The sequence below is a fragment of the Besnoitia besnoiti genome, chromosome II (genome assembly GCF_002563875.1).
Source record: "Besnoitia besnoiti strain Bb-Ger1 chromosome II, whole genome shotgun sequence".
Lineage (NCBI taxonomy): Eukaryota > Apicomplexa > Conoidasida > Eucoccidiorida > Sarcocystidae > Besnoitia > Besnoitia besnoiti.
In genome coordinates, this window is record NC_042357.1 from 4,982,626 (window position 1) to 5,010,042 (window position 27,417).

Below are 27,417 nucleotides of genomic sequence, written 5' to 3' on the forward strand. Positions count from 1 at the left end.
GCTCGGTAACGTTGCGAAACACACGCGCGGCACACAGCGCACGCGGGCGCATGCTTCTCGCGTAAATGCTTGAAACGAAGCTGCAACGAGGACCGGAGCGTCAAGCAGCGGCGCAGATGACGAAACGGAGGAGTCCAGCCAAATCGCGGAGACAAAGGCATCGAATGCGTCTAGGAAGAGAGGGAGGGACGAAGACAAAGAGTTTGACGCGGAAACACGCAGAGCAACGCCACGAGAGGAAGCGCCGAAAAGCGCGAGGAAGTAAAGGGCACGGAAGGCCGGCACAGTTGTGAAGAGTGAAACAAGGAGATGCGGCAGGATAGAAGGAAAGAAGGAGGGGCGGAGAAGAAGGTGGATTTCGAAATATGGCGAGAAGAGACAAACAGTCGCGGGGGAATCTGGGCTAGCACACGGCCCGTTGAGTGCGTCAGGGCTCTCTCGGGGGAGGCAAGCGTAGACGGACAGGCGAAGTCTCTCTCAGAAAAGGAAAAAAACCGGAATCCGGGCGGAAAGAGATCGCGAAAGGAGCGGCGAAAACGGGTTATGACATGCTTGCAGAAGAGAAGGTCTGATAAGAACGTCGGGCAAGCTCTGCGAAGGCATGAGGACAGCTAGCCATGCGCTGCGACGCCTGTAACAAACGTGCGCGATCCTCTCGGATGCGTTGGAGCAACAAACGCAGAAGTCGCAGATCAAAGATGAAGGAGGACTGGGCGAGGCCCGTTCGACGCCTACAGCCGCCTCGGTGTAGTGGGTCCCTCGCCGGGCCGCTGCCGTTGGCCGCCAGGGTTCAAAAGCGAGTTGAAAAACCACGTCACTTTCACACATCGAGGTGGAGAGAAAATACAGGACCGCCGGAGAGACGCTGGTGCACGTCACCCTGTGGAGGCACCAGACCGTGCGAGAAAACGCAGAATGTTTAGCCTTGCTTCAGCAGAGGCGGGAGAGCTGTTTCTGGCGACGGCGCGCGAGACCTACGGCGAACTTCCGACCGAAGAGGCGCCCGGCGAGGGCCGGATGTGTGAAGCCCTGGCGGTAGGAGAGGAGAAAAACCGCGGAAAAGTTGCGAAAAGTTTTTTCTTGGGGTCAAACTCTCGAGGGTCGTGCCGCAGTCGAACGGAGAGCGATGTGCAGGCACCGCGCGCCTCTTGTCGCCTCGCTTTTTCGCACGGAGGGCGAACTCTACGATGGGAGGCGAGGCCGTCGACTGGGAGGAAGGGCGGGCTCGAACAGCCCTGAAAAGCGAGATTGGAAACGCCACAAGTGTGCGTTTGGGAGGAAAACATGCTCAATGATGCCGCAAGGAGGGCGCCGCGCACCGCGCAGACAAAAAATGCGAAAAATCGACGGCACGCTCGGCGCGCTGTGTAAACAGGTCAAGACAAACGGGGAGAGGGACGCCCGTGCCGCCAGACGCACCCTCTATATGTCCGTGAAAAAACAACCGCGACAGTCGTGCATTCGAGGCACCTATGCCACGAGAAAAGGATTTCCTCCTCTCCCGCAGGACACTGGTGGAAAAAATGCAATATGCGGTGCGAAGGAAGGTACAGGCGGATGTATGTCCACCGCAGGGCGCCCACGGGAAACCTTTTCTCCAGAAAGAGTCGAGGAGTTTCCGATGATTTTGTGGAGAGCAGCGGTTTGTGACCACCCTACGCTTCTCTCTTGTAGCATATTTCCGCCTCGGAAAGAGTCGTCTCCAACAGAAGTGAAGGTGCATGTGCAATAGAGTTGCACATGAGCATCGATTATGGATGGGCACGCGTGTGGCACACGTATCTATCCGTATGTTCACTTTAGCGTCGAAGAGATCCATACGTGCGACAAACTTTGGTGAATACGCTCACTCCGCATCGGAGAGATTTATTTGCCTCTTCCTGCAGTTGCAAACCGTCACAGTTGCTCGAATCTGTCCGCCGTATTGGCCTGACGGACGACGAAAGGCCGTCAGGCTCACTCACGCATGCGTACATAAGTTTTCAATAGATATAGATATAGATATTTATTGTAACGATCTCGGCGTGTGCCGTGAAAGTGCTGCGAGCACATTGACAGGCGAAAAGAAGACCACGCGGGCACTTGGGAAGGAGTCAACCGCGCATGAACAGCCTTGTCGAGAGCCTCTCTTGCGCGTGCTTCTACTAAAGGCACGAATCCTTGGTAGCTCCTTCAGTTTTTCCCAACTCACCAGAGTAGTGCGAGCTCTCACACGAGCGCCTGCATGCCTCATCATAGTTCTCTTTGTAATTCGTGCACACGAGGGGAGGCATCGGTTCTATTGTGGCTACGAAACGCGCCTTCAGCGAAGTAGGTAGCTTGTCTGGCGCGGAGCTGCGGCTTTCCGCATAAACACAACCTCACATGTGCATTTGTAGGCGGATTCAAAGCTGTAATTGCAGCGCGACTGCATGCATGCGCCGATCTGTGCATCCTTTTGCCATACACGACTTATCGTGTGAAGCTGTCTTCTCGCAGATCGATATCAGCGGAGTCAATCCGGCTCGAAATGGAGACCCTTTCGCAGGGCGGAATGCTCAAAATAAACGAAACGGCCTGGAGTTGTCGCTCGTGGTACTGGGATCCCAACGCCGACGTCGATGCCCTGCTCTGCGTGCGGCTCTCTTGTTGTTCTGGTGGTTGTATGCCACACGTTTCGCCGGGTGACTCTTTTGACTCTGAGCCACGGATGCGTGTGTGGCAAACTCCTCTCGATCTGTTGGCTGAGCTACGCTTGTGTGAGCGGTTGATTCGTCAAAGGGCGGCGTTCTGTCACCTCAAGGAGTTCACTTAGTTCGGAAACTGCGGGTGATGCCTCCATCGCTCTCACCTCAACGGCGCTCTTCCCATGCAGCGCGGAGCGCGTCCGCGCGGAAAACAGAGACAGGAAATGGAAGCGACTTTCGGTAGGCTGGCGCCATTTCTGCTAAAGCCTGCTGACGCGGCAGCTCTCGGCGGCGGGGCTCTAAAAACAGTGATATTCCCTCCGAAAAAAAGGTTGTCGGTGTCGATACACAGGCTTCACACATGCGCCTTTACCCGAGGAAAGCATACAAGCGTATACGCATCAAACGCTTGCGCATGCGCCGTCTAGAAAGAAAAGGTTCTGGGATACGTGCCCGCATGCATGCGCGTGAATATCACAGAAATGGCGAGATACTATCCGCGCGTTGATACATGGAAACAAGATAACTGGAAACGGCGCGCTTGACGCCCACAGATGCGCCGTCAAGAAGCGGCTACTTCTCCTCGGGCAGAACATTCCACCGGCGGAGAGCGTCTTCGAGGTCATCGAGCGTGAATTTTTCGCCTGCGGAAAAAAAGGCGCACAAGCTAGTCATGCTCCAGAAGAGAAAAGACCGCGAGACAGCGGCGCACATCCTTTACAGCTCTCTGCGCCGTACGAGGATGACCCAAACTCTCCGGACGCGTGGCGCTGCGCATTCCTGCATACGCGTTGCAGTCTGCGTTTAACAGAGTACTCCATTTCATCACAGACGTGGACTAGTTCACATGCATCGCACGCAAAGGCGTAGTTTGGGGTAGGGGGGGGGGGGGGGGGGCTGTATCTCATTCCTTCGCGTACGTTTGTCATTCGTTCGCAACCCATAGCATGACACATATCTTGAGAAAAACGCAACTCTATCTACAGGCGACCATCCCTTTTTTGTCCTCTAGGTTCAACTCTCTGCCACCCATGCGCCTGTCGAGGTGCGCTCTGTGTGCAGAGGCATCTGCCTTTGTAACTACACACATAGATGGAGAGGCATAGCTAGATAGATTCACAGACAAAAATCGATACAGGTAAATCTATAGAGGTGGATAGATAAATGCATATGCACATGCTTGTGCACATAAGCTCTGGTATCTGAAACAGCTATGGCGTTACAGTGCGATGGCCCCCCTCTGTAGCTCGCGTGCGAATGTGCTTCGCCCGACTGACACGAAGGCAACGCAGTCACGAGGAGAATACGAAGCCAGAGCGTGCGGGTGCAAACCGAGAGGTGATTCGCGAGTTACCTCCGAGTTCGTCAAGTCCGACGATGGAATGCTCAGTCTTGCCATCTATCACCAGCACCAGCTGGAAAAAAAAAGCGAGAAGAAAAGCTGAAAAAAGATAAAAAGGGGCACGAGCTGAAAAAGAGCGGAAAAGACGCACAGCATAGAGCGCAAGGACGCCGCGGACCGAATGCAGCTACAGAAGCGCTTTAGGAGTGGGATCCTTTCCAGATAGACAGGCCAGTGGATAAACTTTCATGCACGGCTGAGGCATGCTCACACAGACGCATAAAAGCGTATGTCGGAGCGCATAAAACTGTATATTAGTGAATCTATATATCGGTAGGCGCCAGGCGAATCCCGCACACGCAACCCTGTCTCGGTTCACGCAGACAGGCACGGAGGAGACCGTGGGCGACCCCAGAGACAGCAGACGACAGGAAACGCGAGGAGTGAGGAGAGACTCGGGGAGCGTGAAGAACGCCGGCTGTGGAGTTCGCAAGGAGAGGGCGTAGCTTACCGTTGGCAGACACCAGATCTTCAGACCTGCGCAAAGGAGGGAGAAAAGGCGAAAAAAACTGTTTTCGGAAGTCACGCACGGTGAAAGATTCGCCACGGCGCAGCCCCGAGGGAACGCATTTCCGCTGCCTGGCGTCTTCCTCTGTGGCGACCGCGCAGGAGTCGAACAGAAGACGTCAATGCGAGTTCAGGCGCGAGCGGAGGAGACAGCCCGCCCCTTATTCAGTGCTCAGTCAGGGGAGATCGCGTCGCGCAGCCGCAGAGAAGAGTGAGCGCGGAGCAGAAAGGCACGAGAAAAAAGAAATGTTTGCAGCATCGCAGGCATCGCACTCAATCGGCTTGCCCTACAAGTGCTGCTCTGCACACGCGTTGCATGAGTCTTGCACAGAGCCACCTGTCCTGTCTTCGGGACTGAGCAACGGCGCACGATGACTCCTGAGGCCAGATCGACAAGCGCGGGATGTTTTTAGAAAGCAGTTTTCGTTTTCTGCCCCGGCGTCTCTCTTTTGTGAGCAAGCGTACGTTCCGCGAGGAAGGGGGACTTCTCGGCGTTGATTTTGATGCACCGGACGTCCATGTGGCGATGCGCCATCTGAGCCAAGCGCGCGTCAACGATCTCACACATGCGGTTCGAGGGCCGAAAAAAGTGAGCCACCTGAAAAGAGAAGACGAACAGGAAATTCCTATCACGTGCGGGCACCCGAGAAGAGGAACAGAGGGTCGCAAGCGGATGCAGACGCTGCCGAGGCGCCGAGAGAGTGGAACCGGCAGCGAGTTGCAGAACAGGGAAAGAACGCGAGGTCCGGGTGAAGGGCACGCGCGAAGAGCGCGCCTCGAAGCGCCCAGTGGCAGGGAAGCAGAACAAAACCAGAGTTAGCCCCGGGCGCAGGACGTCGCTGGTTTCGTGCGAGTTCCCAGTTTCTCTCCTGTCTTCGAGCTGCGCGGTGGCTGCGTCCCTCTTCTTCACCCGTAAGGCACGAGCACGCAGCAAGCGGGTGTTTCGCGTCGGGGCTTTCAGGGCCTTACCAGTTTCTTGGACTCGCGGGCGGCTTGGAAGAAGGCCTTTTCGTCGTGGAGCTCCTGGAGGCCGCCGTGGCCCTTCTCCCGCATCTTCTCGCGACGCAGCTGCTGTTGTTGCAGCTGGCGCTTCCGGCGTTCGCGGAGCTCCTCGAGATCGTCGTCGTTGAGGTCTGCGTACTTCTGTGCCTGCTCGGCGTTCGCAGCCTCGAGCGCCGCGTCGAGGTGCGCCTCCTTCTCCTCCAGCGCGCGGAGGATCTGCTCCTCCACGCGCTGCTGGAGAACTGCAGCTGAGGCAGGATTCGCCATTGCGAAATCGAAAAAAAGACGGAGGAGACTCGTGAGGGACGCCGAAAGAAGCCGGGAAGACAGCAGGAGTGAGGGCGACAAAGAAGGGCGGCAGAGAGGCGACGACGAGGGCACCAGAAGAGGCAGAACACGGATGTGTCGCGCGAAGGAAGGCGCGGAAGACAGGCGAGAGACAGCGAATGGAAAAATTGGGGGGAAAATCGAGTGGAAAGCGGAGAAACGGGTGAGCTAACGATCACGAGCCAGCGGGAAGACACGGGTGCGAGACAGGGGTAGAGAAAGGAGCGGAAAGACCAGAGGCTTCTTGAGGATCTCAGCCTGGGTGGACAGCCGAATGTTGCGTAGTTGCGGAAGTTTACTGCGAGGAAAACGAGCCTTTTCTCTGTGGCTCATCAGTGGAAACGCCGCACAAGACAGGCGGGAAACGCGGAATCAGTTCGACACGCACGGAAGACAGCAGATTTTCCTCGCCCGCGAAACGGTCTGCTACGAGATCTGCGTGGACTGCAGAAGTGAGATAAATGTACGCAAAACAGAAAGAGACAGACATTGAAGAGAATACCCGAGAATTCAGCTGTATGTACACCCTCCAGTTCGTGCCCGCCCAGCGCCTTTTCGCTCTCACCCCTTGCCGGTGTGCGACGGCGACAGCGCAAAGTTTTCTTGAGAAAAGCGTCGAGACGAAGGGGACGCTTCGCTGGCATCTCGAGCCAGCGGAAAGCCAGGTTAATCGGTCTGAAGTCTGCCTCTCTCGCTTCGTTTTCGACTCCAGCGAGGTCTGGCGAGGGCCCTCGTGATTCTCTGCGCCATTTCGGCTCCCTCTTGGGTAGACACGTTTCACATTCCAATTATCTGGGGCGGATCTCGCCGCGGACAACAGCGGCAGCAAAGGAGAAACGCAGTCGCAGGCGGTCGTGCGTCGATATGAGACGCAGTCTGACTTTTATGAGGAGGAAAGAGCCACATATTCTCGTCTTTTTCGGATTTTCTAGCTTCCTCCGCGCCCGCCGTTTCCCTTCTTAGTCGCGGCTGCGGAGCTGACGAGTCGCAGGCGGGGTCGCGGCACATGCGGCGCGCGAGAAAAATCGCGGTTTTCAGCGCGACGCGAACGGCGCATGCGAATCGACAGGCTTGCAGATTACGCATTTACTTCCCATTTCGTTTTTCCTAGTTGTTTCTTTGGCCTCAACGCTTCTTCGATCAGGAGGAGCTTCCGCTAGTCGCGCGAACGGCCTCACCTGTCATCGTATCTTCAGGTAAACAGAGCGGGTAGGTCGAGAAAGTCCATACGCCCAGCGTCGGACCCCGTCGAGCTGCTGGCCCGCGGTATTCGAGTTTTTTCTCTCTAAAAAATCATAAAAAATTCAGGGCAGCGCCTCTGACTTCCAGGCGGCTTGTCGGCATCAATTCCGCCGCATTTTTTTGCTGGAAAATCCGCTCGCCCTTCGCCGCGACACGCAGCGTGGGTTGAGCTCCGGACGACGGTGAAACAGTGGGGCCTACGCAGGCCGCTGCGCAGTCAAGAAGGCAGACTTTCACGTATTCTCTTCGATGAGTGAAGGGAGAAAAGTCCGGGTTTTTTTGCGTCGTTCTAGCCAGGGAGCGGCTACCACGTGTCTGCCGCTGAGTCGAGGGAAAAATCAGCGCTCTGACATCCTCGCTGCTTCTCTGAAATTCGGCGCGCTCGTTGTGGAGCCGTCCAGTGGTTCGGTTTTTTACTTTAAGTCAGTTGCGCCGAACTTCTGCTTCTCTGGAGGCGTCTTAGACGCGGGCCTGAGCAGGGATCTTCCGAGGCCGACTCATCCAAGATGAAGACTTAAAAAGCTCGAAAAGGGCGCCAAGTCGCGGGTTGCTTGCCCTCCGTCTAAGGTCTCTGTACACCGGAACTCTCTGCACCACTCGACTGTTGCGCGTCTCGTCTGAATCTGCCGCGTTCAACTCCAACGAACATCGCTGCCTCCAACACATATATTTATGTGCATCTATTCATTTGTATGTATATATGCGAGGCCGTTGCATGCTGTTTCTCGGAACCTCTTTGTTTGCGGACAAATGCACGCGCATGCCATTTCTTTGATTTTTATCTACTGTTCTTTCATTTCCGCGGACAGGCTACACGATGGCGCTCGAGGAGAAGAAGCCGGAGGGCGAGGAGGCGCGGGCGAAGCGTGAGGAGGAGGAAGACGAGTTGCTGCGGAACCTGACCGAAGTCGAGTCTATGTGCCCCAGCTGCGAAGAGAATGGAAAAACGTTGCTCCTGCTTCACAAGATCCCTCATTTCAAGGAAATCATCCTCGTTTCTTTCTCCTGCCCTCATTGCAACTACAGCAACCGCGAGGTGCGTCCCCGCGTCTCGCGAAAAGGGAATCAGACGGCCGAATGGCTTGAAGTTTGGCCCTGCAGAGTACTCAGATGGAGAGGTATCGTTGTCCGTCTGTTCCTGTGTATGCTGACGAGCCCTGTGGCCTGTGGCGACCCTGCGAGCGGCTCAAAATGCACTGGATGTCGTCCCCTTCGAAGGCCGGGTTGCAGATTGCGAGAAAGAATGCTTGTCTGCGCATATGCATGTGTCAGGGCGTCTGTCCCGCTGCACATACTTCTACGGATTTTCCCGGAACTGGGAAATAGCTGTCCTTCATTTCTGGCCTTCCCGTTTGCCTCCGCTCGTTCGCCCGCGTCCGCGAGCTTGTTTCCAGTCTTCCCTCTCGGGGGCCTCTTGCCTGCAGAGAAGTGTCAATTTTCTTGTCTGCGTGCTCCTCTCTCTCCTTCCTACATACACGCTCCTATATATATGTATATGTACATGTATATGTATGTATGTGTGTATATATGTTTGTCTATATATGTGTATGTTTGCTTTCTTGACGCGTAGAAGCAGATCCGCTGCTTTCTGGAAGGCGCAGAACTTTGTTTCCTCTTGCGTGTGTTTTGCAGGTTCAGTCAGCTGCGGCTTTGGCGCCGCAGGGGGTGCGCCTCGAACTGACCGTCCGCAGGCCGGCAGACTTTGACAGGCAGCTAGTCAAGGGCGAGCACGCCACAGTCATTCTCAAGGAGCTGGAAATCGAGATTCCGCCAAAGAGAGAGCGGGGAGAGCTCACCACCGTGGAGGTAAAGCCCACAGGATACCGCAGAAAACGCACGGATCCCGGACTCTCGTCCTGCACACATGTCTGTACGTGTCAATATATATGAATATATATGAACATGTATTCTTCTCTGTCTCACCTGTATATACATGCATGCATATTTGTAAGTGCCTGGCGCGTCCCTCTCCTTCTCTCGTTTGCACTGGGGCTGGGTTTTCAGCATTTGGCGCGTTTAACCGTTGACTTCGCGGCGCTGCGGACGCCAGCGCGGATGAGCATGTTCCTTGAGCGAAGTGTGGAGGCACGCCCCTCTGCGCTCTCTTGGCTTCGACTTGGCTGCGTCTTCACGAAGTCGGTAGGCAGGTAGATCGACGGATGTGTGCGCGTCCATGGCCGCACCTCGCCTTTCTGCTTCTGCGGCGGTCGCCTGGCCTCGCGTTTTTTGGAACTTGAGGCCGTTGCCTGCGCCGAGGAGCTTCCGCTGCCCCTTGGTCCTGCGCTCACGCGGGTGCCGCTGTCACTCGCGTGTCTGTTGCCTTGTTTTCTTCAGGGTTTGACTCGACACATGATTGAGACGCTGCGGCTGGACCAGCCGGCGCGGCGCGTGCAGTGTCCGCAAGTCGCCGAGCAGATAGACCAAGTGATTCTGAAGCTGGTGCGGTGCATCGCGAGCGACGCCCTCGAGACGCCCTGGACGCTGATTCTTGACGACCCCAGCGGCAACTCGTACATCGAGGCGCTGCCTGCCGCCGCCGAAGCCGCAGCGGAGGTGCCCGCGGGGACCAGCCCCGAAGACTTTGCGCCGCTCGACGGCGGCAAGGCGCGCGACTTCCAAGTTCGCATCACTCGCTACGAACGCAGCAAGGAGCAACTTCACGCCATGGGATTCTACGAGGCGCAAAACGACGAAAAACGCGCCGGCGAAGAGGAAAGAGAAGGTACGCAGCGCGCGACGCGCCCGCCAGCCATGCGCAAAGACCTGAGCTGAGGACATACAAGCCTATGCAGACGAAGACGTAGCTGAGGGCGGAGTCCGAGCACGCAGATGCATATATGAACATATATCTATGTATATGGGCCTGAAACCGTGTATACGCGTCAATGATCTCTCTATAGACACCAGCCGCTTACGCGAAGAAGTGCGAGAGAGTTGCGGGCGCGCCTGCACACCTTCGGTGCGTCTGCCTCGACTGTGTCTTGGCACGCGTGCGCAGTGTTTTATTCTCTCTTCGTTTCGTTGTGAAGGGGGGGGTTTCCATCGCTCTGCCATCTGCATTTCTCGCGGGGAGCGGTGCGGATGTCGTGTTGGTTTCTTCCGATCTTCAGGCGCGGATATTCCGGCGCAACTCCGCGAGGGCGCGAAGCCGCACGTGTGGGATCTCTCGCAGCCGCTCCCTGAGGACGTGAAGGCGACCGCGGCCCGCGACGAGAAGGACAAGGTTTTGGAGGAGGACTACGTCTTCTCGCTGCCCGTCGCGTGCCCGCACTGCGGCACCGAAGGCTCCAACAACGTGTGCGAAATCGACGTGCCCGGTGAGGGGGACTAATTTCAGAAGTTGTGCTTCACTCGTTGTAGAGAATACAGTGTTATGGCTGCGCCTCGGCGCATTTCGGGGGAATCAGCGAGATTCACATCTGCGCAAGCGTGGAAAGAGAGAGGCGAGAGAAAAAGAGACAACGAGTTCTCTTAACGCGGGAGGGTCGAGGATGTCGCACTGAGGCAGTTAACTCGGCAAGATGAAAGGAAGAGAGGCGCGAATGTGCACGTCGAAGAGGGGAACGCGCTGAAAAAGGGAAGAAATAAAGAAAAAAATCCGGGAAAAAACCGAAAAATCAGAGATGAATTCAGGCCCTCTCGAGGTGCCTCCCCGGACGGAGACAGATGTCCTCATGCGCGTCGCCCGCGAGAGAGAGAGAGGCACGTAAGGATGAAGTGTGCGTGTCTGCTTGGTTTTCAGGTTTTAGGAGATGCCTGATCTTCTCCTTCCTGTGCCAGAACTGTGGAGGGCGCCACTCAGAAATTAAGGCTGCGGGAGCGTTCGGCCCCACCGGTCGTCGGTGGATTTTGATCGTGAGTCACTTTTCAATTTTTTTCCCCTTTTTCCTCTTTTTTCCGCTACAGCGAGTGGCTCGTATCCTTCAGATTCTCGCGGGTCATCAGGGGTCACCGTTTGCAGATTTCGTCTTTCCATCTCGGCTCGTCTCCGTTTCAGTCGGCGCCCTTCTCCGTGCGGCGCTTCTGCGGTGGCCTTGCTTCTCCGGTCCTCTGCGTACGTTTCGCTGCTGCTTCCCTCCTTTCTTGGTGTATCTTTGTTTCCTTGAGGCCTCCTGTTAATCGTTTTACTCTCGCGTGTGTCTGCGGGTGCAGGTTGAGAACGCCGAGGACTTGAACCGCGACGTGCTCAAGAGCGACACGGCTGTCGTGGAGATTCCTTCCCTCGACTTTTCCATGCAGGGCGGTGTGCAAGGAGGTACGTCTTCCAGCTCCATTTTTCGTCACGGCTAGAACTATTTTTCTCGATTCTCTTTTTCCGCGCTCTTCTTGTTCGGGTGGTGAGCGGCGGGCGGCGCGTGTGAACCTGTCGAGGAGATGGAAAGTGAAGGTAAGGCGTATGTTCGTTTTATGGACTCCAGTGCATGCGCGTGTGCGTCCATTTCTTTCTGCCGCTGGCAGGAAAGATGGCGACGCGTTCCCACGCCTTCTCCTCCCTCTTTGTCGTGTTCGCGAGGCTCTGATCGCTGAGGCGGGGGGGATTTTTTGGTCATTCCCGTCTGATTTCCTTCGCTCTACCCGGAGCCCTCGTATAGGGTTATAGTCAATCTTTTCGGATTTTAAAACTCTTTTCGGCTATTTTTTTTTGTGCCGACACGTAGGCGAGTTCACGACCGTGGAGGGGCTGCTAGGGAAGCTCGCCGAGGCGCTGGGCGAGTCCGCCCCGTTTGCATGCGGCGACAGCGCACCAACGGAGAAGCGCGAAAAGATGTCAGAGGTCATCGAGAAGATTCGCGCCCTGGAGAAGGGAGAGAACTTGCCTTTCACCTTCATCGTGGACGACTGCGCGGACATGTCTTTCATCGGGAGGAGGCGCTCTGCGCTGCTCGAGGAGAAGAATAGGCACAGGAAGGCGAAGGAGGCTGACCAGCCGGCGGAGAAGGCCGAGGGCAAGCGCGAAGACGCCGAAAGCTCCGCGACGCACTACAAGGACGGCGAGGCCCGCGAAGAACTCGCAGAGATAGTGGACGAAAAACTGAGTGAAGAGGATATCAAGAAAGCGAAAGAAGGAGACGTGCTTCTCGCCGTTCAAGTCGACGCGCAGTTGGTAAGCAAGGGTTTCCTCTGTGTACTCATTCTTTTCGAGTTTTCGAACTGCTCGCGTCTTCGTCGTCCTCTCCAGTGTCTGTTTTCTCTTTTCTTGTCCCCCTCGTGCCCCGTTTGCGCAGTTCCCTTCCTTTCATTCGGACTCGCATTGGCGCCTGCTCAGCGCCTCCAACGGCCTATGTCGTCTGCGGTCGCGAGGTGTCTTCTCGTCCTCTTTTCCTCTCTTTCTTTCGCTGTTTTTCACTTGCCTTCTCGTCGCTAGCGCGATCCTTAAGTCCCAGACTGGAATGGAGTTATCTGGGTGCGACCGTTCAATCAAACCAACGGCGCCGGTTTAATGAGACAAAGTTTTGTCGGGGAATTAGCTCCTCCTTCTCGTTTCGCCTCCTTCGCTTCGCGCTCTGAGGCTGAATCGTGCGCGGTTGCTGTGCGCACGGGGTCGCGCTGTCTTCGGTGTGAGCGCCTTCGGTCAGACGCTCAAGTGTGCCCGCCTCTGCAACCGTTTTGCATCTGTTTCTTTTGTTGGCTTTTCAGACGACAGAGAGGTACAAGCGGACGAAGGAGCAGGAAGACGATCTCGGCCTCACGGACATGCAGGTGTAGAGAGCCTTTTTGGGTTCCGACGTCTCTTCTCGAGCAACTCTCCCTCCGCGCTGCAATTCCATCGTCTCAAAGGCCTCATCTGGGCCGCTAGCCGCCGGAAATCGAGTGCATGCGCCTCTTGCCGCGAAGGAATAGGCTGCACAAAGAGGAGCGAAAAGTTTTAGGGCGCAGAATTTCTGCGCGGCGGCTGAGATACGCGAAACGGCAAGCGAAGAGCTAATACATTGTCTATGTAATGCGCAGACCCAGAGCCCCCGGAGGAAGTTTTCGCGACAGAGACGACGACGGAAACTGCATGGAGAGCCAAGAGGAGGAGGTGAAGGAGGGAAATCTTTTTTGACAAGGGCGGCGAGCGCTGCTGCGTTTTGCAGTGTCTAGGAGAGTCCGCAAATGCAGAGAATCTTGTCGTTTTTTCCGAGGCTGCAGGGTTCACTCCCTCTCGCGCTCATCGCCGCGCAGTTCCTCGCGTGTGGTTCGATTTTTGTGCGTCACCAGTCAGAGTTTTTCGAGAAATTTCCCTTTTTTCGGTCCGGACAAAGAGCTGCGTAGTTCCGCTTTTCGACGCAAAAACGAAATCTGAGTTCAAATCGCGAGGCCCCACGACAGCAGACACCTGAGCGGTTCAGCGCAGGCAGAGGTGTAGAGTTGCGCAGGGTAGTGTTGGTGCGAGCGGCTGGCGTATATTCCCGCAGCGGGTAAACCCTGCGCTCTATACGCCTGTGAAATACGTCCACGAGCTCGTTACATCACAGCCACGCATCAGCTTTATGCATGCAACATGTGCACTCTCAAATATACATGTATGCGTCCTCCACCAGCACGCTCACACACGCACGCATCGGCAAATATACATGCGCATGCCTAAATATATATACGTGTAGACGCATGCACCTGTATAAACACACATCGGCTTCGGGCGGGGGGGAGACGGTTTAGGGCTCTTTCATCCGCCTTGCTCGAGAGGAGACTTCACTTTTCTTGTGCAAGAAGCAGCTTCGTTCTCATCTCGTTGATCAGCCACCTGAAAGAGACATAACATAAGTGGATACATATGTGACGGCCAAGCAACAGACCGAGGTGCAGAGCGTAAGTGTAAGCAGCTGAGATTGAGAGACGTCCGAAGATGAAGGAAAATGTGTACGTCGATGGAGAGCCAGACAGAGAGAGCGGTACCTCGAGCGGGGAGAAGTGGACTTTCGAGATGTATGAATAATCCTGGTTCAACAGATGGTCTGACGGCTGGCGATACAAACACCATTATGCATGTGCACACGCATATATATATAAATATGAGAATCAGTTCACTGCTGGCAGACAACGCACAGCGAGAAACTAGCAACGAGGCGAACGAACGCACAGAGACCAACGGTCTCCTCGCATCTGACCTCTTCTTGCTTGAGGCATCGGGCAGCGCAAGGTACTCCTCCGCAGAAAGCGCGACCAGCTCCCAGCCCTCCTCAGCCAGGCATCTGCGCTTCGTCTCAGTATACACTCGGCTCTCGAATCGCTTGAGGCAAAAGACAATACATCCAGAGCTCGGTCGGATGCGCATTCGCTGCAGCTCGACATATATATATATATATATATATATATATATATATAGGTACAAACGTTTACGGAATTAGCTTTCTCTTATCGAGTTAGCCGCGTGCGCATATTGCATACACAAATATATATATATATATATATATATATATATATATATATATATATATATATATATATATATATATATATATATATGGGTGTAGTCTGCAGCTTTGATTTGCCACGGGAAACCCACGCGTGTGCATTCACTCCGACCAGAGGCTCGCTTCCATACGAACGCCCTGGGTGCGCGCATGCATGTGGATAGACAAACAGATAGAAGCACATCGAGATCGTGAACGCAGGTGCGCGCGATCCGCGGCACCACCCACTCGACTCGATGCACTACAAAGCGTGAGAGCGATGTGTCCATGGCTTGATATATATAAATATATGTATATATATATATCTTTTCGTGTGTATGTGTAGTTATATATATGCGCGTCGTTTGGTGGCTTGGCTCGACAATAATTTTTTTTTTGCATACTTTGAAAGGCGGGTAGAACAGCCAGGGCGTGTCCCACTCGAGAAATGTTTTAGTCAGGGGCGACGCTGTCTCGAGGAGGAACGGGCCCTGGAGGTGAGGGTGCAGCAGAAGCGCAGGATGTCGAATTTCACTGCGAACCTCGGAACAGGCGTTTTCCTCACGCGCATCCCACGGAGAAGATGCGAACGACGTCTCAGTCGTCGCTGTGTGAGGCACAGAGAGGTGAGAGGACGCCTTCTCGAAATCTGGCGATTCAGCCTTCGAGTGCGACTTGTTCGTCTCTTCAATCAGCTCCGCCAGTCCCAGCAGGAGCGGCGCGTTCACGTGCGCTTGATCAGCTGGCGGCAGAAACGATGTCAGCTGCAAAAACCGCACCGGCCGCGAGACAGAAGGCCACCCAAAGTCCCACTAAACGCCTTCCACGCGCACGAAGGAAGCAATAAAAAAAACGAGACACGCCGTCACACAAGCAGATCGCTGAGCCGGTGTTCGCAGAATGGAGTCCCACAAGGACGACGCAAGCAAACACCTACTCCTGCTAAACTGTCCATGCAGGCGAATCGCCACGCAGCGAACTCTGTGCAGCAAGTGTGCATTTAGTGAATTCGCAGAAAGCTATACATCGGCGCATATGGAAGTCTCGACCAAAATTTTTGACAGTGTTTCTGCAGCCTGACGCCGCGTCTGCGCCGGGTTCCCGCTATCTCGAATTCAAACAGGCGTCGGGTTATACTTTCAGCGGCGCCTCTCTAACAGTCGCCAGCCAAGCCCGCAACGACGGCGACAGGATTTCGTAGACCTGGGAGAAGCAAAGAGAAAAGCGGCGCAGACAGACAGCGCGTAGATGCGAACTTTGCACATCACCCTACATGTCCACGCGCCTGTGGTGTCTAGCGAGCAGAGAGGAAACACACTTTATCGGCCGCAGGCGCAGTCTCCACAGGGACCGCAGGGTTGCTACCGCACAGCTTGCCGCAGACTGGAAGCGTAGACTTCAGAAAACTCACAGTTGTGTGGTGGCTGAGAGAGGTAGAAACGCGAACGAAAGCAGACCTCTGCTCGAGGGCGAGTCAGTGGAACCGATGAAACGAGTTTTTCTTCCTACATTCGGGCGAAAGACGCGCAGGCGAGCTTCCATAAGCTTCAAGGGAACGAGCGCCGCGTTGACATTTCGTACTGCCCGGCGGTAGTCCGCTTCGTGCTGCGGGAAAGAGAAAGAAAACGCGAGCGAAGACATGCGGAGTGTAAACGCACTCGGTGCAGCAGCTCCACTTCTCAGCGAGCAAGGAAGCCCTCGGAAGGGCGTGGAGAGCGAGATGTGCACCAGAAACGCGTGGCGATGCCCACGCATGCAAGAGTACCTCCCAAAGCAAAGTGTGCGGAGGAGCGCGAAGATAGACACAGAACCCGTGAGCCAACGTCATGTGTAATGCCGCATTGTCCGGAGCTAGACGGACAGACAGCTAGATAGGCTGGTAGAGAGAGATGGATAGAGAATTAGAGAGAGATAGAGAGGAAAGAGAGGTTCAGCTGTATACAGAGAGAGGCAAGCTTTCAACGGGTCGCGCGGCGCGCTACGAACCTGCTCTGCGTCGAGAGAAGGATATGCGAAATTCACTCGCAGGCGCAGCTGCCGGAAAAGCGCCACCTGCGAGACACGCGAGAGAGCTTGAATCCAGAAAATCAACATCTTCTCACATTCACAAGCGACAGTAAAGCTCTTGATATCGCTAGAAAATACAGTAAAGCTGCAGCATGAAGCAGACACCGACGACTCCGCAATGCGTCACCTGCTTCCGCTCGGAAAGATGCATGCACGCCAACGGGTCCAGGCTAGCGCAAACACTTTATGTTTGTGATATTGTGAACGAATGTAACTCGAACTCGCATAGAAGAAACGGCGTTGATAGTCACGCATGAGCAGAAGATTCATCTCTCCTGACTCCACTTCGCGGTCCACAGGTCTCACAGGCGCGGCTCCCTGCGCAGGCAAACTGCACTGGCACGCCCTGGACATATATATATGTATATATATATATTTATATACACGTATGCATGAATATACATATGCATACATATTTTAGTTTTTTGTATGGATATTTACATATGTGTGTATGTGCGGCTGTGAGCTGTTGACGGTGTGTATCGGCCGCTCTTCGCTCTTCGCCGTTCGGTCGTTTTGCTCTGCCGCAGCTTCAGCTTGCGGCTGCTCCACGCACCACGTTGCTCGGCGATATCAAGTCGCACATGACTAGCGGGTAGCCCAGCGAAATGAGCAACGAGGGATCTTCCCAGGCGCGTAGCCTGAGCGGAAACAGAAAAACTACAAAAAAACTGAAGTCCGCCTCGCCCCTCAAAGCGGAAGCTGCGCGGCCCGCAGGTCACAGGCGAAGGTACACTCCGCGCACGATACAGATCTGGAAGCATGCATCGACATGTCTGCGATGCTGCACCGACAACAGCTGAAAATAGAACGCAGAGGCCTATGGGACCTGCGCTTCGCCACTGGCATGCGCGACAGAAAACAACTCAGCGGACGCGACTCGAAAGTATATCTCCTGCGAGGTTGGGAGGCCCAGAGTTGCAGCGCGACTCCCTCTCGAGACGTGGCTCGTCGTCAGTTAGGCTCCGAGCCTGCACTGCAACGCAAGGCGAGTCTGACCGTTTGCCGCAGATGACGTTGATCTTCACGACGTTTTCGATCTTCTTCGTGAGGCCAATCTCTGTGCACTTGGGTAGGAAGTCCGCCAGACTCTGCGACGCGAAAATGAGAACATACCGATGTGCGTGCGCGAAAAGGGGTTGCGAACCAAGGCTGAAAGTTGACTGCGTCCGTCCTGGCTTCACCGCTGTCCAGCCCATGTTTCGCTGCACTGCCCACCTGTCCCAAGCTACGTTCGGAAGCGACATGCAGCGACTTTTTTTCGGACTTTCCTCTTTCTTGAGTTACCTGTCCAGGGAGAAAGGCGAGCCGCGCCACAAGATGCGAGCCCAGCACCGCCTTGAAGTGTCGAGACACGTGCGGAGAGTTGAACGCAGCCTGGAAGATCCGATGCAGCTGCCAGGGACGGAGCTTCTTGTCCAATCTCTCCAAGACTGTGAAAAGACACACAGCGCCAGACAGCGCAAGACGCAAACAGAGACTCAAGAAACTCTGAGAAAGGAAGCGATGCCGAACGACAAAGCCTGAAGGCGCCCCACACCTGCTTCCGAGGGCTGCGGAGGCAATAGGCAGAAAAACCTACAGGCGACGACACACAATGGAGCGCAGGTTCTCTGAGGAGGCAGCGCCGCTGCTCCACAGCAGCACTCTGGATGTCCGTGGACACCCAAGCGCAGCTAAGCGACTGACTCCCGCATCCAAGAGGACACACTAATAAATGCATGAATACAGATATAGACATGTATAAATATACATCTGTATGTGGGTACAGGCATGCAATATTTGGACCGAAATTATAAGAGAGAGAAAAAACGCCATGCAGTTTAAGAGCGTCTCCTGGAATCGCCATCCAGAGTCGCAGCATTCCATGAACTAGTGCGCCTTCCATTCGGCGCCTTGCTGTACGATGTAGTGCCCCGAAAGACAGAGGACTACTTCGATGCCGGCGATCGCCCGAAGCCATGCACTGTGACTTCCACGCATTTTCTTAATGAGCAAGTTCCTGCGCGAAGCAGGCGAAAACATGCATGTGAATGGAGCAAGGGAGGTAGACAGACAGTTATATATCTACACACAGAGATCCAGATACCGCAATATAAAGGTGATGTGGAGAGATATATGCTCGCACACAGCATGAGCAGGTAGATGGGTAGAAGGATACGCGGTAGCGACACACGCAGGCCGCTCAACGCTTCAGAGGACAGAGGCGTTAAGTCACCTTCGGAAGTGAGAAAGTCGAGGAACTGTTCGTTGTTTTCCATCTGGCCCTTGGTCATGCCGTAGAAGATTCTCGCGAGGCACTCGCCGTGGAACGCGGTGGCGCGAAGGCCCGCCTGTCTCCTCAGCTGCAGGACGAGGTATCTGTCAGCCTTCAAGAACACCTCCGCCTCTCTCTTTCTTTCTTCGTGCGCCCTCGTTTCTCGCTGGGTCCGACCCTCCCTCCCTCCCGCGGCGGTGCCCCCCTCGCACCTCGGCATCGACTCGCAAGCAGAAAAAGCGAACGAACGACTGGCAGACTGAGAGCGAACCGACCTCGATGCAGCGGCCGGGTTGGCATGTCCGGTCACTTGTCTGTCGCTGGCGGGACTCCTGGTGGGTAGAGACAGCGTGGCTTCCCTCGCGAGCTCTAAAAGCACCGGTCGCGCGTAGCCGAGCGTCTGTACGGCGCGTGTGAATTCGCGGGGCTTGAGCGAAGGCAGAAGCGACGTGAGACGCTCCATCAGATGAGTCCACAGACGCAGCTGTGCGCGTTCAAAATCTGTCTGAGCAAGAAACCCGCGGGGACTGAACAGTGCGCCTTGAACGCCGCTCGCTGCGAAGTCTGGAGAAGAAAGAGACTCGCCTTCGCGGGCGCCAGGACGCGACAGCTGGCGCGCCGAGTAGGGCGGTGAGGACGAGGCGGAAGAAGAGGCGTCGGGAGAGAAAAGTCCCCAGGAGGGTGACCACGAAGTGGAGCTCAGCCGCGCATCTACGCTTGGTCCCTGAGTGGTTTCCGCAGCAGATTCAGCGGAAGACGAGGGCGACGATGAGACGGTAGCAGCCACAGGAACGTAAGAAGGCGCGCGAGGGCCTGAAACGTCCAGGCCGCCGGCCTCCGTTTCCCTGCGTCCTTCTCCGCCGTCCCGCAGGATGAGGCTCGCACGTCCCAGCACGTAGAGAAGCTCTTGCGCGTTCAAAGTGTTTGGCGAGAGAGAAAACAGTTGGTCATCGGGGATCGGCGAAAAGAGAGGAGACGCAGATGGCGCGTCCAGCTCCGTGGGCGGTCGTTTGGCCCTGTGATGCGCTGCGCTGAGAGAGAATACTTTGATTCGCGACACCTTCCCGGACGCTCCGCGACGGCGTGTTTTCTCGCCAGGCGTCTCCTCGCCATCGCATCCTGCAGCGGGATCGCCCGCTGCCTTTTCTGTCCAGTCTGGGTCTGTCGGCCTGCGCCTCGACTCGCCGGTAGCGTCCGCGAGCTCGCTCTCGCTCGCGCCCAAGTTCATCGCCCGTACGCTCTCAGTCGTGAACTCAACGAACGCGTCGCCTGGGATGCCTGGCGACGACAGCGAGGCCCCTAGTGCTTCGTGGAGAAGGCGTGCTTCTGCAGAGGATTCACTCGCAAAACCCAGAGACAGCGTCGAGGGGCGCGAGGCCGCAGCGCGACAGCCCTCGGCATCCCTGGCCTGCTTTCCGCGGCAGCCCTCTCCGGGTTCGAACCCACGCCCAGCGTCGCTCGCGCGCACTCGCAGCTGCTCCGCAGCCGCAGACTTGGCTCGCTGGCAGCGCGAGGGAACTGACGAGGACGCGAAGGAGAACGAGGCCGGCAGGAAGGGGCAAGGGGCTCGGGGGACGGCTAGAGGCTGCTGAAGCGGAGACGACGACGACCAGAAAGAGAAGGGAGAGAAAGGAGGACGCGAAGGCGTGCGAGCCGAGCAAACCGCGTCGGTGCGAACCGGTGCGCCAGGCGCGCAAGCCCACGCCCGGGCACGGAGAGGAGGCGAGGGACCTTTACATGCCGCAACGAACGATTGCTGGAGAGGCGACGACCCAGAAAAGGAGAAAAACGGGACAGACGAGCAGCAGAAAGAGGCAGAGGAGAGAGAAAAAGGACAACCCGAGAGAGGGGCTTGCGAACGGAGACAAAAAAAGAGGGACAAAGGGAAAACGGCTTGTCTGGAAGCGGCCGCCGTGTGAGCGGAGGCGCAAACCGGAGCCGACACGAAAGCGCGCGCGTGCGGGAGCGAAGACGGCGGACTCGAAACAGAACTCGAGAGAGGACGCGACCCGCAAGCCGGTTCACAACCAATCCTCCAACGGGCGGGAGTGACCGGTAAAGCCTCTGAAGGCGAAACAGACGATACAAGACGCCGGCTGCACCCTGGAAAGGGCCGTCGCCTGGCGGCGCGCGCCAAAAAGCCTGACCGGCTACGACGGCGCGCCGGCAGTCGAGACAGCAAGTGGCGCGGCAAATCAGGGGCCGTGGACTTCAGCAGCTCACGGGGCGGAGAGCACAAGTTCATCGACAAAGGAATGGTACTTCCCATGACGTCTAGTGCGATGACACATGGCCTGTGCTTTTGACAGACGGAGCAGGCCAGTGCCCACTACAGTCAGTTGCCGCCTGCATGCGGGGTATGAGGGCGCCCACGGGGCTTTGAAGGTCGTAATAAAGACGAGAGAAAAAAGATTCAGGAGGAAGACAGGCCAACCGAATACGCAGCTCCCCCCCTCGAGGGGAGAAGGACGTGGAAGACGACAGCGGCGCGGTGGCAGGACGAAGGAACGAACAGGGCCGCTGAGCAGCAAAGGCAAGAGAAGACACGACATGAAAGAGCCAGAGCAGAGGGGAGAGTAATGCATCGAGAAAAAACGCTAATACTCCATAACGTCTCAGAAGAAAGAGGCAGACATGAAGGAGCGTCGACCTTGCTCTGAAATCAGTGCGGCGCGCGGCAGTGTGGGATGAAAAGAGAAGAAGCATGCGAGAAGGACGCGAGGGCTTCGATCGGAGCAGTGCAGACTCAAAGAAATGCTCGCCCTATTCGGAACTCCGAAGTGAGGCGCGCGAAGAGTTACCAAGCAGCAGCGAGCGGCGGTCCACCGGGTGTCTTTACACGGGCTCACCAAGCAACCAGCGGCTTCAGCAAATCCAGAATTTTTCTTTACGGCACTGCGCATGTAGACTCTGAACAGAGAAACGACAAGTTGTAGCCCATCTGCCACGACGGCGCTGACTGCATGGCCAGCTTACGACGACGTTGCCGTGCCGGGACGCGCGCTGTATGGTCGCCTATTGGATCTCTCTCTCAACCTGCCATGCCTACACACGCACTATATGAAGACTTACAAAATCACAAACGCGCATGCAATGCGCGCGTGTACTCGCTGATCCGTACGTATGCAGATACAGACGAATCGCCATCACAGATGCAACGTGGCATGCATCCCAAGCGCCTCGGCATTCCGCACCGTTTGAGGCGAAAGAGTCACGATATCTGCATGAGCCCCGCGAAACTGTCTCACCGCGCAATCCCGTGTGGTGCCTGGTAAAAGCGTGTATCCTGTTTTTTTAGCGGCAAATCTCCGCTCCAAAAGCCTGTTGCCTCAATGTCGATGCTCTGAGACTGCAACGGCGCTGCATGCAGAAAAGTCAAGTTTGAAAGAGTGGACGCTGAAGGAACTCACTGAACGTCCATGTTGGGACCATAATGATTCGACAGGAACACGGGAGGCAACTTGAAGCTTGATTCCAGTCCGCTTTCTCACAGATTGTGGTAGTGTAGTCGTTGAGCTATGCGGTGTCATTGGCTGTTGGCAACTGCACGAATCTGCAACTCTACACAGCCCGGGCCATGCGCTTTTCCATGTCCTTTCTCTCGGATTCGCGCCTCTCGTGTGACTTTCACTACCCAGTTCGTGTGATTTCCTTCGTGCGGGGGTACAGATGCCTTCTGCTTCTGCGTGTAGAGGTGTAAAACGGCTTCTCGTTTCACAGCGGTCCTCGATGTACCAAGTCATCCGTAGACCGGCACGCCGCTCGCGTTTGGAGTCGTCTGGGTCCCTCGCGTATGCAGTCAATGCAAGAGAAGGCAAAACTTCATTACGTGAGTCCTGCCACTGTATCAACTCTAGTGACGCAAGGCAGGAACTCGGCTCCTCTTTTAGGAGGCGCAGGTTGTCTTCGTGTCGCTCAGCGTACCAGCCAACTGTAACGAGACATGGACGCCAAAAGCTGTACATCAAGTCCGGTGCCGTGTGATCGATGCTTCTCCGCAGTCTAATTTTTCAATCATCCTCAGTAACTCAGCAGAGCTTCGTTTCGTCCCCACCGTTGTTTGCTAAGGCGCAGGAGATATTCTGAGCGAGCGGACGCTCCCAACTGCAGAAAGGCGCACGCTTGCGTGGTGTTGAAGACCGTATAACAAACGCTCGGCAGACCCAGGCCAGGTCAGGCGAGTATCCTAGTGCAGACCTCTCAGCCCAGAGAAGTGGGCCAAAGCACAAAAGTAGCCAGCTCTCGCGCTTCCCGTAGATGTTCCGAGTGTGTGTGGAGGATATGGTTGTGGGCATTCGCTGCAGTGATGAGTCAAACTATCTCAAGGATATCAGTGGCTCGGCCTCAACCCACCTCGAAGACATAGCGAAGATGGACGGTCCCGTTCCATCTGAAATCACTCAGACTAAACATATTTATACATGGTGTTCCATGTAGGGCGGTTTTGGCTGTTGGTACTAGGTAAACGGCGATTCGAATATTTTCTTGAGCTAATATTTCGTACCACAAAGGGAAGTCTCTCTGTGGGTAACGAAAGCCAAAACGAAGTACCGACAGGTTGAAATTTCAAGGCCAGAGCTTTACCTGGCTCGCTGGACCCGTTTCTGTCGATTTGAAGGTTCATATGGCAGCAAATGGCACAACGTAAGGCGCCTTGTGCCAATCTAGGCTGATAACGGGCTACAGTCAGGGTGAGTGCACAGGAAAGGCTGATAACGGAAGTTCATCTTCAGTCTCCTGTTTTCCTGGAAAGAATTCGCTTGGTTAAGCCCCGCAAAGGCAGTAGCGCGGTATTGTCGCCCCCAGGCATAAAACTACGCTCCGGTGCCGGGATGCCGTATTTCTGTGGCGCTAGCGTGGCCGTTCATGCGCTAAAAAATTCTGAACTATCAAATAACGCTAGAAGAATGGGGGTCGCACCCAAGACCTCGACGAGCAAATTCTTGCCTCTTCAACACAGTCGCTCCTCATCCGAGAGAGGGAAGCGGCGAGTCAATAAAGGCTTGAAAAGCTACCGCATCACGGTATGTCGTGTGTCGGGAAAACAAACAGTTTCCACTCTACATCACTCCGGTGCCTGTAGGGGACCGAAGAGCAAGCGCGAAGGATCCACGCCCAAAATGCAGCATTAGGCACCGTACAAGTCCTTGACAGAATCGTGCCGTTTAAATCGGTCGCGTTCTGTACTCCCCCCTCGCACGTTGGCAAAAACAGCCAGTCACACGCACTACCAAAGCGCGATTATCTGTAGATTTGGCGTACCGTCTCAGTCTGCGCGCCGTCAACAAGGGGCTCGTCGCAAAAACGCTCTACGCCCTCCCACGGCCAAAGAACTCTTTCCGCGGAAAAAGGCCCACAGCGCCGATGCAGACAAACGCTCTCTACTCGTCCCGGGACAAGGACAAGGTTACCGCTACGACGCGTCCACCTCTTGGTACAGTGCATGCCCAACTCCGGTGCGTTCTTATCGTTCAGGGCCGCCCCGCCGTAGATGCTGCCTCCGGAATGCAAGCATCTCGAGACAGCGTGGTCGGTACAGAATCAAATCTGGTACATATTCAAGTGTCCCTGTGCAACGATCTTGGCACTCCCATTCCGGATCGGCCTTGCCGACAAGGCACGTGGTCGTAGCGCCACACAAAGATCATAGATTGTGATACGACTACGTAGTCATCTGCACAAATCGCTGGGGGCTGCGGCGTCTTGTGCGACGCAGCGAAACCAGAAGCTTTCAATCGACACAACGACAACGACGCAAGTATACCGCGCTCGACTGCAGTCACGTCTGCGTCGCAGAATGGGGGGCAGGGAAGGAGGCTGGCTTCTCGGGTGGTCATATGCCTTCCTTGCTGTGTATTGCCTGGCAAGATTCTAGTCATACTGCGGGGACCTGTCAGGCTATCGGGCGGCGCTGAGAACACGACCGCCATAGACGTTGTGTCACCCTTTAGCACGACGTGCATAATCTTTGAGTATTTCCGCGGGAGTTTATGGTTTTCCGTGTTGTGGGGTCTGAGTCCGTAGCTCGCTCTCGTTTCGCTCGCTTCGTCATTGTTCGCGTCTTCTTTGACGGCCTGTCGCTTGTACTGGCAGCTTGCTTTCTGCAATCGCTCAGGAAAGTACGTTCATTACAGCCTGGTATCTCGAATTGACCATCTATATCCCCTTCGTACTGGTGCTCGTTCATCATTTTTGTCTCTCATGATGCCGGATTCTTCGCGCCCCCTTGGCGCCGCGACCCTGCAGTTCTGTACGGGCCGCTCTATGTCATCATTCGTTGGCCTGTCTTTGATACTCACCGCTCAATTCTCCACTATTCATGTGCGAGCGAAGGAGGGCCCCGGTACACTGCAGACTCATGGCTCGAACATATTTAGTTGTTCTCCCCACAATGGGGACCCCGATAGTGCTGAGGCCGCGGTGACGCTCAGTCCGGAGAGTCCCATGATGTCGTTGGAGTGCTCAGACGGAGGCGAGTTTATGCCTCGCTACGGGACGCTCTCTACACTGCTCGACGTGTGCAAGTCGTCCGCGACAAATAAAAAAGAGTGTGAAACATCTCGTGCCGCACTCACAGACTTTGTCCCCAAGGCAGAGAGGCAGTGGTATTCGACAATCCAAATCCTCAACGAGCAGAAAAAACCGAACGGATACAAGTACACATTCCAGGTTCCAGATGAAGGCTTCCCCCCAGTCCGGACACAATACAAATTTGGGTGTCAATACGAAACTGGCGAATATTGTATGCTCACCGCTACGGTTGAGCCTGCATCGACGCGCGCAGGTAGTCAGACGGCAACGTGTGTGTACCTGGAGGATGGTCCTGCAAATTTTCAGCTAAATATGACACAATCTCATAATGCCATAACTGTTGCGTGTGGTAAACTCAGTGTCCCTTTGCCAGAGAAGCATCATTTTGAGTACTGTTCTGGAAATTCTGTGGAGCCAGAGCGATGTGTGCCGAAGCCGATGACAGACATCCTCCCTCGGTACCGCCCTGTTTATTGGACTGGCACCAAGCAATCCGTGGAAGGAGCAGTCTTCGAGATTCCTGAGGAGGACTTCCCCTCGAAGCCTGTATCGTTCCGTATCGGGTGCTCACGCTACGATGGTGCGGGTCCGTACTGCAATATCAAAGTCAACGTGGCTGCCGCGGCCACGACAACGGAAAGAACAACTCTTGAGGCACCCCGGGGGCAGGTCACGCCGCCGCGTGGAGGAGGCAGTGTCACTTGTAGCGGAACTTTCTCACTCGGGTTGGTGGTCCTAGGAGTTCTACTCGCGGTATGAGTACCGCTGCCACTGAACGTAGGGCGGCGGGGGGCGTTAGCGGCAGCCTAAGTAGATGCTCTGTGCCGCGTGTTCCCGCATCTGTCTATTGAGGGAACGCTCCCGCCACAGAGCGAGCTCAAAGACGCTCTGCATCTAGAAATCCACGACGAACGCAAAGTTGCGTGTGCCGCGTTCCTTTACGGAAGTCGGGAGGGGTGCATTCCGCATGCCTCGATGTGAGATGTATCGTGAGACTCCGATTACTGGCCAACAGACGAGCATCGTGTGGACAGTGGCATCTGCTGGTGAGGCTTTTCGGAAGAGCTACGCACTCTGGGCGTGCATTTTCTGACGTTGTCCGCAGCTTCCGTCACTGCCTACAGTCGCTTATCGCCGCGTGGGTCGCAGGTGGCAAAATGCCATTTAGGCCAGCTCAGTTTGTAGGGAGGTTGTGGATGCCGTGGACGGCAGCCATTGAACTGCCACGACGATCCGCTGCTGAGAACTTCGGCGGGGTACTCTGTTTGTGTCAAGCTGTCTTCGGCCCTGGTGGCGGCTCCGTATAGTGTCGTCGCCTCTTGCGACAGCCCTCCCCCAACTTCCCTTACGAGAGGTGCCTCCGCTCGAAAAGCCACCACTGCCGACATTGCGACGAGCATGTACGCGAAAATGTTCACGTCGTTTCTCCGGCGCCTACGAAAATGCCAGTTGCGTACACTACGCATGCCGTACCTGAAGAACTCTGTCCTGAACCTCCACTGTGTGTCACCTCCGCGAGGGTGGCTGGCGAGCCAGGTAGGCGTACGTTTTGCTGGCGGCGTTCTAAAAGAAGCGTGCGCGAAAGAACGCTGGTAGAGTAATCGATAAGAGACAGTGCCGATATCTCAACAGATGTAGTCTCCTGTGCGCCCACCGCACACCTTCAAGAAGGAAACAACTGCCGTTCTCTCGTCGCTTTGCGGATCACTTCCACGCTGAGCGGTCGGTCACCTTCCGTCCGTGATCCCGCATTCCAGTCGCATCAGTGTGCTGTCGCAGGCGGCCCTTAGAGCAAACTATGATGCGCACGTCATTTAGTTCTGTAATATTGGTAACATTTGATTCGGTGCAGGTCCGCTGGCGCAGGCGTCTCCATGGGACAAAACGCTGCGATTCGTTCAGCATCCGGAAGCCGCGCTATAGGGTTTCCAACCTTGCTCGAACCGCGCCCTAGCCGGTGGGATTCCAAACGGGGGGGGACGCACTACCTGACGCTGGGGGATGTACCAGGATATTTGTTTCCGTGTCGAATGGTAACGA

General features: G+C 55.6%; 4 protein-coding genes across 4 annotated transcripts; 2 read left to right on the forward strand and 2 right to left on the reverse strand.

The window, feature by feature from the left end:
• Positions 1–3,239: 3,239 nt before the first annotated feature.
• On the reverse strand, positions 3,240–5,844 carry BESB_040460 (thioredoxin domain-containing protein; the record flags this gene model as incomplete). Its single annotated transcript, XM_029362632.1, has 5 exons — positions 3,240–3,310; positions 4,021–4,081; positions 4,520–4,545; positions 5,041–5,173; positions 5,545–5,844. 5 exons carry the CDS (start codon positions 5,842–5,844, stop codon positions 3,240–3,242), a joined length of 591 nt encoding a protein of 196 aa, XP_029221597.1.
• Positions 5,845–7,963: 2,119 nt separating this feature from the next.
• Positions 7,964–12,852, forward strand: BESB_040470 (ZPR1 zinc finger domain-containing protein; the record flags this gene model as incomplete). The annotated part of the gene is made up of 8 exons (XM_029362633.1): positions 7,964–8,182; positions 8,779–8,952; positions 9,481–9,868; positions 10,257–10,463; positions 10,889–11,001; positions 11,299–11,401; positions 11,805–12,250; positions 12,784–12,852. The coding sequence occupies 8 exons, from the start codon at positions 7,964–7,966 to the stop codon at positions 12,850–12,852; spliced, it is 1,719 nt and encodes a 572-aa protein (XP_029221598.1).
• Positions 12,853–13,821: 969 nt separating this feature from the next.
• On the reverse strand, positions 13,822–21,115 carry BESB_040480 (uncharacterized protein; the record flags this gene model as incomplete). Its single annotated transcript, XM_029362634.1, has 11 exons — positions 13,822–13,873; positions 14,238–14,359; positions 14,927–15,056; positions 15,198–15,286; positions 15,660–15,725; positions 16,032–16,127; positions 16,500–16,574; positions 17,146–17,230; positions 17,589–17,680; positions 17,877–18,022; positions 18,808–21,115. The coding sequence occupies 11 exons, from the start codon at positions 21,113–21,115 to the stop codon at positions 13,822–13,824; spliced, it is 3,261 nt and encodes a 1,086-aa protein (XP_029221599.1).
• A 3,935-nt stretch (positions 21,116–25,050) lies between these two features.
• Positions 25,051–26,136, forward strand: BESB_040490 (SAG-related sequence; the record flags this gene model as incomplete). Its single annotated transcript, XM_029362635.1, has 1 exon — positions 25,051–26,136. The coding sequence occupies one exon, from the start codon at positions 25,051–25,053 to the stop codon at positions 26,134–26,136; it is 1,086 nt and encodes a 361-aa protein (XP_029221600.1).
• Between the last annotated feature and the right edge of the window lie 1,281 nt (positions 26,137–27,417).